We start from the raw sequence: 12,626 nt of genomic DNA on the forward strand, positions 1-12,626 counted from the left end.
TCAACTCCTCTACAGTGCATTCCAAATCCTAACCAGTCTTGTGTAAAATAGCTTTCCCATGTCACTGCCATTTTCCAACCACCTTAGATTACTTTTCTCTGGCTCTCAACCCCTTTACCAATGTGAATGGTTCATATCCATCCATATTATTTCATAATAGTTTTTCATGACATTCAACACATTTATCAAATCTTGTCTCAGTCTTCTGTATTTTGAGCAGAACCAACCCTGGATTCTCTAATCCATTCATGAAACTGCAGTCTCTCATCCCTGGAACTAATCTCACCATGTTTTACACATTCCTTAAAATGCTTTCAAGTCCTGCAGCGCCCAGAATTAAGAGACAGTGTACCAGTGGAGGTTCTCTAAAGCTTCATCATGACTGCCTGTCCGAGAATTTCTCCCATTCCCCGGGTTGGAGATTGGAGGAATGAACCAAGACATTGAAAACAAGGAAGGGTGAACTAAGATAGAAGAAACCCTTGTTTAACAATGGAGCTTATTGTTTTATCAATGTATACATTATAGCTCTGAATGTCTAGATAGCTATGTCTCCATATCTGGAAAGCACTCAAGTTTGGTAAAGCTGTGAAAAAGAAAAAGTACAAACAGAAAACAAGGTACAACAAGTAGAACTAAGAATGTATGTTGAATATGTCTACATACTCTATTCCCCCAACTCAGAAATCTTCTCTAGCCCTAGAAACTTCCAAGACCACTGACTTCCTCCAAATCTGATCTATGCTGGCCACGCCATTGGCCACTATACTTCTAGCTGCATAGGCCATAAACACTGAACTTCTCTTTCTGAACCTCTCTGCCTCTCTAACTTTCTTTCCCACTTTATGTCTCTCTGTAATATGACCCTATGCAAGCTGTCCTAATAATTCTTTCTTTGGCTCAGTGTCAATTTTTAAAAAAATATGATTAGGCTCCTGTTCAATGCGTTGCAATATTTCAGTGTATTAAATGCAAGTTGTTGAGATATCAACATCAAAATGGTTTTATAACAGCAGCTATTGCTTTCAAATAAATTGCAATCTGTGTTCTTTGAACAGATATTAATCTGTTTCTTACAATATCACAGAAACAGGTTTATATGCATTAATTGCCTTTTCTAGCATAGTATGTTCAACTTACCCTTTTACAATACAAGGTATATACAGATATTCAACTTGCAAATTAGGCTTTTAATCCTTTGACTAATGTTGGTGCCTTTGTCTATTCAAATTAGCGTAGGTTTAGGTTTTGGGTGCAGTGTTGGAAAATTAGAAAAATATGTTGAGAGAGAATGAGAACAACAGGAATAGGAAAATGAGGTGCTCTAAGCTCTTCACACTTTAGAATTGGAATTTGGGTTACATCAGTAACAAGTTGCTGTCAGTGAGAGGGATTTGTTAAGGCACTCCCTATTGCCACTGTTTATTAAACATTTTACATAGTGTAAGAAACTGTTACACATGCCATTTCTTCAATAGTACACAGTTCTTTTTCATGTAAAAATGCATGCATGTAATAACAGAAACATCTGTCTGAGGAAATAGTTCATGGCAGTTAATTTTAAGTCAGAAGTAGCCCTTGTATAAGTGTTTTGGTTTAATACTTAATATGCTGCAAGGGATTAATTGTAAAGTTACATAATCATCATCAAGAACTATTTGCATATATAGTAGACGATGTCCCATTTTAATGGGAAAATCGCGTCGGTGATTATTTAATAATGCTATATTTTAAAAGTCCAAAAGCTCTAAGAACTAGGGAATAAATTGCTTCCAGCCATTTGCATCTTATAGAAAATAGCTGTATCAGTGCTTTTGTCATTAGTAACACTTTATAGGAATAAAGTTTTCTCAACAATTACTACCCTATGTGTCCCTTTACTCAGTAAAAAGGCAGAGCCAAATGTACAGATAGAAGGTCTACAGGCTACAAAATGACTATATTTTGTCAAAATGGATTTGATAGTAAAACTGCATCTGTGACCGAGGTCAACTCGTGTAATACTGTAACTTAAAGGATTTGTCATTTTCTGCATAATTTATACAGTAACTTGCTTTATACGAGGATGCGTGGTTGATCCAACATTGAATTCTTACAAACGCACAGCGTTCGCGTATCCTGTGTAATCAAATTTTCTTTAGTATTCCTAAGGACAAAACACAGCTCTTTGTAGCAATGTTCTTCACTTGTTAACACTGTTTGTCAGGTTAGATGTTCCAACAGATGTGCCCTTTCTTTCAGTTCATTTCATTGAGGAGACATCCCTGTTCAACAGATGTCCTTTCTGGAAAAAAGCATCATCAGTAAAATAGAAGCTGGGAGAAAGTTCAGTTCCAGTAGTCCTGAAACTAGTCAAATGCCCACAACTGGTCTTCCAACTGGAAATTTGTTGGCAGATCCACAGTCATTTTACTCTGTGGATACATTGTAGGACTGCTTAGTAATCCAGTGTTGCTAAATGATGATCAAAGGAACAACATCTGTAACTGGCAAATGTCAATAATTAGTTACAAGCTCTTAATTGTTGCAAATGTCTAATATTTGCTCTTGCTTCATGGAAGATCATTGATAGTTGGTCAAAATGGTTACAAATCTGCTGATGTACAAAACTATTACAATGTGTACACTTGGTCAATGTTCACTTTGAGACAACAGATTACTGATTGGAGACTTTAGAGGTGGCAAAATGTCCATAGCTAGCTAATGATTCAGGAATGGACATAAATCCAGTTTAGTAACAGTTCTGGCACATATTAATGTTCCAAGGCCAAATGAAATTCCATGATCCCAAGAGTTCCAATATTGGGTATGGATTCACTTAAGTTCGCAAGCAAGGAGAAATAAAGGTTAATGCTAGTAATAGCTGCCCAAGTGAGAGGGAACATGTGTGTTAGGATGACGAGGCACATTTGGATTGGGGTAAATGCCCGCCGTAGGAGAACTCCAGTATGGTGAGGTTGCTCCAAAGAAGCTAGAAGACGTCACTGGCATAGAGGTGGGATGAGGGGATACAAAGTTCATCTTCTGTGGATGTGCATGATAAGCGGACATGTAGGATAGGTCTGAAGGATACTTATACATAGAAGACTCTGTTGGATGTGGTTGGAGAGCCTGTGCAATGCCATGGAAGTCAAATTTGTATGCATAACGTTTGCCATGAACCTTGGTCATGATGTTTTTGTCGTAATAATAGCGCAGAGCTCTGCTCAGCTTGTCATAGTTCATGTTCGGTTTGCTTTTCCTCTCTCCCCAGCGCCGCGCCACTTCATCTGGATCTGTCATTTTAAACTCGCCATTGGTTCCCTCCCAAGTGATGCAGTTGGCATTGGAACTGTCAGACAACAACTCGAGGAGGAACTGCCAAAGTTGTATTTGTCCACTTCCTGAAAGAAAATGAGAGTTTTGGGGTAAGGCTTTTGCCACTCATTGATAATATGCAAACAGCAAATTCACACTTTGCAACATTCAAAATATGGACATCAAATTCTGTGGTGCATGGAGAAATCAAAACTTTCCTAATAATTCTATAAGTTATTACACTACCAATAGTTGAATTGAGCCTTACAAAATTGCTGCTTAGAGCTGCTACCTTCCCACTGCTAACACCCAAGGTATGCTAGGGTAAACCTGCAGAGACCAGTTTGGGATCCTGATCACAGTCTAATGATGGTCCACTTGGCTGATATCAGGCATGGAGGGATTGTCTTATACGGTCATAGAGTCATACAGCATGGAAGCAGACCCTTCAGGCAAACCAGCCCATGCTGATCATAATTCCAAACTAAACTAGTCCCACCTGCCTGCTCCTGGCCCATATTTCCCCCAAAACCTTTCTTATTCACGTACTTACGCAAATGTCTTGTTGTAATTGTATCCACATCCACCACTTCCTCAGGAAGCTCATTCTACATATAAACCACCCTCTGTGTAAAAGGTTTTCCCCTTATGCCTTTTTAAAATCTCTCTCCTCTCACCTTAAAAATATGCCTTCTATTCTTGAAGTCCCCCATCCTCTGAAAAAGGCACTTACCATAACCCTATTGAAATCCCTCATGATTTTATAAACTCCTATAAGGCCACCTCTCAACCTCCAAATCTCCAGTAAAAAAAAAGACTCAGCCTATCCAGTCCTTCTTTATAACTCAAACCTTACATACTTGGCAACATCCTGGTAAACCTTTTCTGAACACTATCCAGCTTAATAATATCTTTCCTATAACAGGGCGTCCAGAACTGGACACCATACTCCAGAAGAGGCCTCAACAATGCCCTGTACAACCTCAACATGTTTTCCCAATTCCTATACACAGAGGACAGAGCTGGGGAGAGGTTGAGTAGATCCAGGCCTGTACTCATTTTATTATAAAAGAATGAGAGATGATCTTATTGAAACATGTTAAGATTCTCAGGGGGCTTGACAGGGTATATGCAGAAGGGTTGTTTCCCTTGTGGGAGAATCTACAATAGAGGCCATTATCTCAGAATAAGGGGTCACACATTCAAAACACAGATGAAGAGAAATTTATTCTCTCAGAGAGTGGTGAATCTGTGGAATTCTTCACAACAGAATGCTGTTGAGGCTGGATCATTCAAGCACATTCAAGGCTGAGATAGACAGCTTTCTAATCAGTAAGGGAATTGAGGGTTATGGGGAAAAGGCAGGAAAGTGGAGTCGTGGGTTATCGGGTCAGCTATAATCTCATCGAATTGTGGAGAAGACTCAATGACCAGAATGGCCTCCTTCTGCTTCTATGTCTTATGATATTGTCTTCCTAATCTACTATTCGCAGTTTTCTGCCATGTCAGAACAGAACTTCTTTATAGTAATATCCTGAGTGCAGATATATTAAATATCTACATTCAACTGCCAATGATTTGATGAATTGATTGAATTATTGGTATGACATGGGGTCTGCAATGGTTTTGTAATTCACAGAATTGTGACAACACAGGAGGTCATTTGGTTGCTGACAGCAGAGTCAAATCCATCAGTGGATGTGTCAGTCAAGAGCTGGGTCTGAACAATCTAAAGTGTCTATTGGTTCTGATGTCAATCTGGGTCAGCTGCTGACTTGGCTACCGTGAATTCTGTTGAAACTGAAAAGCTGGACATACGAGCAACATCCACAATTCCACCTCAGAGCAGGCAAAGTACATGTACAAACAATGACATCTTCTGGAAATCTATCTTTTTTAGTAGATTCTGAAAGGAAGCTCTAAAAAAATCAAAAGACCAACAACCATGTAACTATGTAGCAATTAAAAATAGCAAGGTGATTTGAATTATAAGGAGAATTCCTTGGGATAATGAAGGTACTGATCTGACCAGTGAGTGAGGTTGTAGGAAGAGGTTTTTGTGTCACTTGTGCAACTTTGGGATTACCTATTGAATAAAGTAAACTTGAATGCATTAACGTGCTGTGCACCCTATCAGCAACATCACGGTCATTTTGCCTATTTGTGGCATCTAATGACAGATGGAAAGAAAAGTTGCAGCATATTGTGAAAAACTGAACAGTGCTGAAACATAATATAGAACATAGAACATAGAAAAGTACAGCATAGAACAGGTCCTTTGGCCCACGATGTTGTGCCAAGATTTAATCCTAATGTAAAATATAGTAACTTAACCTACGCACCCCTCAACTCACTGCTATCCATGTGCATGTCTAGCAGTTGCTTAAATGTCCACAATGACTCTGCTTCCACCACCACAGCTGGCAACGCATTCCATGCATTCACAACTCTTTGCTTAAAGAACCTACCTTTGGTGTCTCCTTTATACCTTCCTCCTAATATCTTAAAACTATGACTTCTCATACCAGTCAATCCTGTCCTGGGGAAACGTCTCTGGCTATTGATTCTATCTATTCCACTCATTATTCTGTACACCTCGATCAGGTCTCCTCTCTTCCTCCTTCTCTACAGAGAAAAAAGTCCGAGCTTATTCAATCTTTCTTCATAAGGCAAGCCCTCCAGTCCAGGCAGCATCCTGGTAAACCTTCTTTTCACCCTCTCCAAAGCCTCTGTTTCTTACCTATAGTAGGGCGACCAGAACTGGACACAATATTCCAAGTGTGGTCTCACCAGGGACTTGGAGAGCTGCAGCAAAACCTCATGGCTCTTAAACTTGATCCCCCTGTTATTGAAAGCCAAAACACCATATGCTTTCTTTACAACCCTATCTACCTGGGTGGCAACTTTGAGGGATCTATGTACTTGCACATTCAGATCTCTCTGTTCCTCCACACTGCCAAGAATCCTGTCTTTAATCCTATATTCAGCATTTGAGTTCGACCTTCCAAAATGCATTACTTCGCATTTATCCAGGTTGAACTCCATCTGCTATTTCTCAGCCCAGCTCTGCATCCTGTCTATGTCGCGCTGCAGCCTACAGTAGCCCTCTATACTATCGACGACACCTCCGACCTTTGTGTCATCTACAAATTTACTAACCCGCCCCTCAATCTCCTCATCCAAGTAATTTATAAAAACTACAAAGAGCAGAGGCCCAAGAACATAGCCCTACGGGACCCCATTCAACATTGACCTCCAGGCAGAATACTTTCCATCTACAACCTTCTGTCTGCCAGCCAATTCTGAATCCAGATAGCCAAATCTCTCTGTATCCCATACTTTCTAATTTTATGAATGAGCCTACCATGGGGAACCCTATTAAATGCCTTGCTGAAGTCCATATACACCACATCCACTGCTCGACCATCATCGACCTGTCTTGACACCTCCTCAAAGAACTCAATAAGATTTGTGAGCATGACCTTCCCCTCACAAAGCCATGCTGACTGCCTTTCATCACACTATGCTTTGTCAAATAGTCATAAATCCTATCCCTCAGAGTTCTTTCCAAAGCTTTGCTGACCACAGACGTAAGACTGACTGGTTTGTAATTGCCAGGGATTTCCTCATTACCCTTCTTGAAAAGAGGAACAACATTTGCCTCCTTCCAATCCTCCGGTATGACTCCTGTGAAGAGGGAGGAGGCAAATATCCTCACCAGCAGCCACAGCAACCTTCTTTGTTGCTTCCCGGAGCAGCCTAGGATAAATCTGCTCTGGCCCTGGGGACTTAGCAATTTTAATATTTCCAAAATTTCTCGCACATCAACTTCATCAGTCTTGATCTGGTCAAGGCTGTATCCCAGTTCCTCTAAGTTTTCATTTATATCAAGTTCCCTTTCCTTGGTGAAAACCGAAGCAAACAACTTATTTAGGGCTTCCCCTATCTGCTCAGACTCCACGCACAAGTTCCCTCCGCTATCCCTGATCGGCCCTACCTTCTCCCTGATCATTCTCTTATTCCTCACGTATGAGTAAAATGCCTCTGGGTTCTCCCTAAGCCTTATTGCTAAGCCTTTCTCGTGCCCCCTCCTGGCTCTCCTCAGTCCAATTCTGAGTTCCTTTCTCGCTAGCCTATTATCCTCTAAAGCTGTGCTAGATCCTTGCTTCCTCCACCTTACGTAAGCTGCCTTCTTCCTTTTGACAAGAAATTCCTCCGTTCTCACACTTTAAGTGTATAAAACAGACTGACATACTGAACTATTCAGCGATAAACTGCATCATGTTCAAAAGATAAACCACATTGTGTTGAACTAAAACTTTCTAAATTAATGTACCATACAGTAATAAAGGACACCACATTAGAGATTATCTCACATTATGATAAAAAGCACCTTGCTAAAATGCTGTAGCCCACAAAAATACTATACCACACTGGAAAAACTGAAACAGATTAATATATTGTAGCAAACTGGAAAAACTGAACACTAAAGTTTCACCTTTCTGATAAACTGAGCACTATAATAAAACATGGCACCAAACAATAATGAACAACTTCATATTGAAATACTTTCAACATTGAAGTAAAGTGTAACAAAATAACATACCATACTATTCTATGACAAACTGAGCCAAACTGTAGTACTACACCACAATAAAGTAAAAGCTGGAAAATATTGTGATAAACTGCAGTACTCGAACTAACATACTGAACTAAATTTTAAAAATGATTGGATTTTTTGCACACTGTTCTAAACCGACCCACATAATAAATTGTATTACACAATAATAAAATGAATCACATTAATGTGACTGCAGTAATAAAGTGAACAACTCTAAAATAATGCACCACATTGTCATAAAATTAGGAAATTCACTATAGATGGGATAACTGGCCAAAGGATATCCACCTGAGGGTCCTCATGGAAGTAAGGCAGGTGCTGTGTAATCTTTAATAGCACAATGGAATGTGGCTTTTAGATTGGAAGATGATTAATGTTGTCCACACTTTTTAACAGAAAGAGATAAAATGTATTTACTTAACTATCGGCCCATTAATTTGATTCTGGATCAGTGGTGCTGGAAGACCATAGCAGTTCAGGCAGCATCCAAGGAGCAGCGAAATCGACATTTCAGGCAAAAGATCTTCATCAGGATGAAGGGCTTTTGCCCGAAACGTCGATTTCGCTGCTCCTTGGATGCTGCCTGAACTGCTGTGCTCTTCCAGCACCACTAATCCAGAATCTTGTTTCCAGCATCTGCAATCATTGTTTTTAACCCATTAATTGGATGTCAGTAATAGGGAAGATATTTAATGGAATCATGCAGGAGGCAAAATCTGACTACTTAAATTGAGAAAGATATTGTACAATGCCTTCATGACTACAATAAAAGGGAATTTCTGTCACATATCCTTGACTATAGCTTTTGGTGCAGTTTGGAATAAGAGTGAAGATTTTTGATATTAGAGGCTATCAACTGTAATCTAGCTCTTATCCTTCCCCTTGCTTCTGACATCAATCCCAACCATCTTCACTCATCTCTGATTTTGGGTCTTTCTGTGATCCTGAGCATTGGGGAGATGTGATGTTCTTGGTCAGGTCCATGCCCCCCAACAAATCACCCTCCCCTCCCGGCACCCTCCCCTGCCACCACAGGAATTGCAAAACCTGCACCCACACCTCCTCCTCACCCAAAGGAGCATTCCACATCCATCAAAGTTTTACCTGCACATCCACCAATGTGATTTATTGTATCCGTTGCTTCGATGCGGTTTCTTCTACACTGGGGAGACTGGACGCCTCCTTGCAGAGCACTTCAGGGAACATCTCCGGGACACCCGCACCAGTCAACACTGCCCCGTGACCCAACATTTCAACTCGCCCTCCCACTCTGCCGAGGACATGCAGATCCTGGGCCTCCTCCACCGCCACTCCCTCACCACCCGACGTCTGGAGGAAGAACACCTCATCTTCCACCTCGGAACATTTCAACCCCAGGGCATCAATGTGGACTTCACCAGTTTCCTCATTTCCCCTCCCCACACCTTACCCCAGTTCCAACCTTCCAGCTCAGCACTGTCCTCATGACCTCTCCTACCTGCCAATCTCCCTTCCTACCTATTCGTTCCACCCTACCCTCTGACCTATTACCTCCATCCTTATCAGCCGATGCTTCCCCTGGCTCCATCCAATGAAGAACAGCAAGCCTTTGATTGTCAAGTAGCTCTCAGTGGGTGGGATACCTATCACTCAAGTCCTTGATCAAAGGAAAGACGGACAGCTGTCAATTAATACCTCAACTGCCAACCTGAAGGTGACCTTCCACTTGCTCTCAAGTCAGTGAGCAAGATGCCTGTCAGCCAACAAAATACCAGCCACTCTGTCTAGTTTTGAGTCCACATATGATGTGTGATATTCAGGTTTAGTGAAAAAATGTCAAGGAGATTAAAGGATGGATCAGATTGACAGTTTGAAAAATCCTGCTATCAAGATGGACCCAGGGCTGGAACTGTCACCTTGAAAGGTGCTTTAAAAGAGAATCATAAGATGGCAACCTAGTATGTTACACTTGATTTAACTTGCTTCAGTTTATAATAGATAACAGAGTCACAATCCTGTATGGTTTGAACTGTCCACTTGAAAAAAGAGTTGATTTGAAAGAGATTCATTCGATAATGAAACACTAAGTTACATTTACGCTGAGCTGCTAAAGGTTATAACAAACAATCGGGTCACAATCCTCCACCATTTAAGTTGAGACATTGGATAGATATAAGGAGTAGACTTTTTTTGGAGAATGATGCACCTATAAAAAAAGCCAGTCAGTTCTGGCAAAAAAAAATGTTAATTTCCTTCAAGAAAGGGCAATACCTGTGTCTGGTGAAGATGGAGCTTGAGTACTGCATGACATTAATCAGGGCAAGAGTGATCCCCTGAACTTGTTTCCAAAACAACGTCAGAATAAAATTATCCAATTAATTTTTATTTTGGTATGGCTTTTATTCAGTTTCCTGCATATTTCTAGACCAGTGAGTGAGGTTACATACAGTTACAATTTTTATCCTGTCTAACACTGTAGGTGTGACTCTGCACATATTTAAAATACTGCAATCCGTACTGATAAATTGACCAACTCTAAAATACAATAACACTTTATAAGATACTGAACCACAAATATCACAGTGCTGTACAGTATGCAAAGTGCTGCACAATAAACTACTGGATCACAATGTGGTTCAGACAAACACCATGCTAAACTTTTGGATCATACTAAATGGACTAAGCTGTAAATAAATATTATCCCACATTATTACAAATTTAAGGAAAAACAATGTTATAAATTGACCTGCATTTAAATATTCTACCAAGCTGAACAACAATAACATATGCATTGTAATACATAGAACTGCACTAAAATACTGTACAATATTGTAGTAAACTGAGTTACAACAAAATATTCAGCTACACTGTGATAAACTAATCCACAAAAATTCCATATTAGATAGTAATAAGTTCAATAAATTCAATCCTACTAAAAGAAATTACAAAATAAAATATTTTCAAACTGTAATGAGCTAGATGATACTGAAGTACTCAAACCACACTAATGAAAAGAACCACATTAATACACAATACTCTGCAATGTAGTCAGTATGAAATATTGTACCAGACCATACAAAGTAAATAATATAGTGTCTCACTTGAACTGAACCATTCTAAAATAGTTAACTGCAATGCATTAAAAATAAATCATATTAAATCACTGTAGCACAATATAATCAACTTATTAAACAAATAAATATTGTTTTAATAAATATTAATAAATTTAACTACCATAAATACTGTACCACCCTGTAATGAACTGAACAATATAATAACTGCAATACAATGAAGCACAACAGGACACCAGTACACTGCAAAAACTGCACCATAAAAAATACAGCAACACATTGTAATAATAAACGACAGCATTTCACTGCAATAAACAGCACAATAAAGTACTGTACCACATTTTAATGAACTGAACCATGATAAAATAGGCAACTATTTTGTAATAAACCAAACAAATGCAGTATTACACTGTAATGAACTAAATGATGACAAAATAATCTAACAAGCTGCAATAACCTACTCACAATAAAATATTTCACCACAGCATAATAAGTTGAACCACAATGAAATAAACTAAATATTATTCTACCCAGTAATAAAATAAATGGCAGTAATTATTCAACTTCAATATAATAAACATAAAATTCTGTAAAAAAAACTGTAACACCTCAAATCCGAAATAAAGAATTTTCTGTGTTTTAAAAGCAAAATGACAGTGATCTACTACAGCACAGTGCAATAAACTGATGCCGACTAAAATACTGGAACATACTATAATAAGATGACCCAAATAAAAGCTGCTGTAACACATTGTAACAACTGAATCGCAATAGTGTATTTTACCAACTTGTAATAAAATTAAACACAATAAAATACCATGCGACACTGTAATATACTGCACTACAATAGCACACTGTATACCTGAAATAAACTGAATAATACTGAATATTGCAAAGCGCTGGACTATTATAGGACACTAGTATACTGTTAGATTTGAACCTTAATAACCTGCTGTACCATACTGTAATGAACTACATCACAATGAAGTACTGTACCACACTATAATCAACAGAATTGCAAAATACTACACCAGAAGGTAATAAACTCAACTACTATTGAAAATTTCACCATTGTGTATTGATATTCCTTTACCATGTCATAATCTCAATGACAATTTAAGAAACTGCACCACAAAATACTAAATCACACAAAAATTAATGGAATAATAAAACATTATCTCATAAACAGAACCACAAAATAATGCAAACTACAACAAACTAAATCACAATGGAATACTGAACTCCAAACTATAAAAAACAATACAATAAAGTTGTGTACTATATTGATGAAAGTTGGACCAAAAATAAATAATGTATGATATTGTAAAAATAATAGACTGTTATTTTTCAATAAGGTACAGTACCACACTTTGATAAACTGAATATAATATTGTATCAAACTTTAATAAAATGAACCACACAAAGGCACTGAAATATACTAACCTAAGTTACTGTAACACATTGTAAGCAACTGAACAGATTGTTCTACCATACTGAATTAAACTGAACCACAATAAAATATCACACTACATTGCAACAAACTGAACTACAATAGGGCATTGTATCACACTGCAATAAATTGCAGCACAAAAATAGTGTAGCTCACTGTTTTAGTAAAATATTGCTTCAGCTATTGACAATCAGCGAAATAAAGCATT

General features: G+C 38.5%; 1 protein-coding gene across 7 annotated transcripts in view; it reads right to left on the minus strand.

The window, feature by feature from the left end:
• Window positions 1-1,393: 1,393 nt before the first annotated feature.
• The window catches only part of fli1 (Fli-1 proto-oncogene, ETS transcription factor), a 79,644-nt gene continuing 68,411 nt past the window's right edge, over window positions 1,394-12,626 (minus strand). For all 7 annotated transcript variants that reach the window (XM_087976499.1, XM_043676917.2, XM_043676921.2 and 4 more), the window contains one exon: window positions 1,394-3,383. In XM_087976499.1, coding sequence (XP_087832625.1) covers window positions 2,854-3,383 — 530 coding nt within the window. In that variant the 3' untranslated portion in view covers window positions 1,394-2,853. The remainder of the gene's footprint in view (window positions 3,384-12,626) is intronic.

Source organism: Chiloscyllium plagiosum, unplaced genomic scaffold (genome assembly GCF_037043375.1).
Source record: "Chiloscyllium plagiosum isolate Xiang-an unplaced genomic scaffold, Cpla_swu_hap1 HiC_scaffold_29, whole genome shotgun sequence".
In the NCBI taxonomy this organism is placed as follows: domain Eukaryota; kingdom Metazoa; phylum Chordata; class Chondrichthyes; order Orectolobiformes; family Hemiscylliidae; genus Chiloscyllium; species Chiloscyllium plagiosum.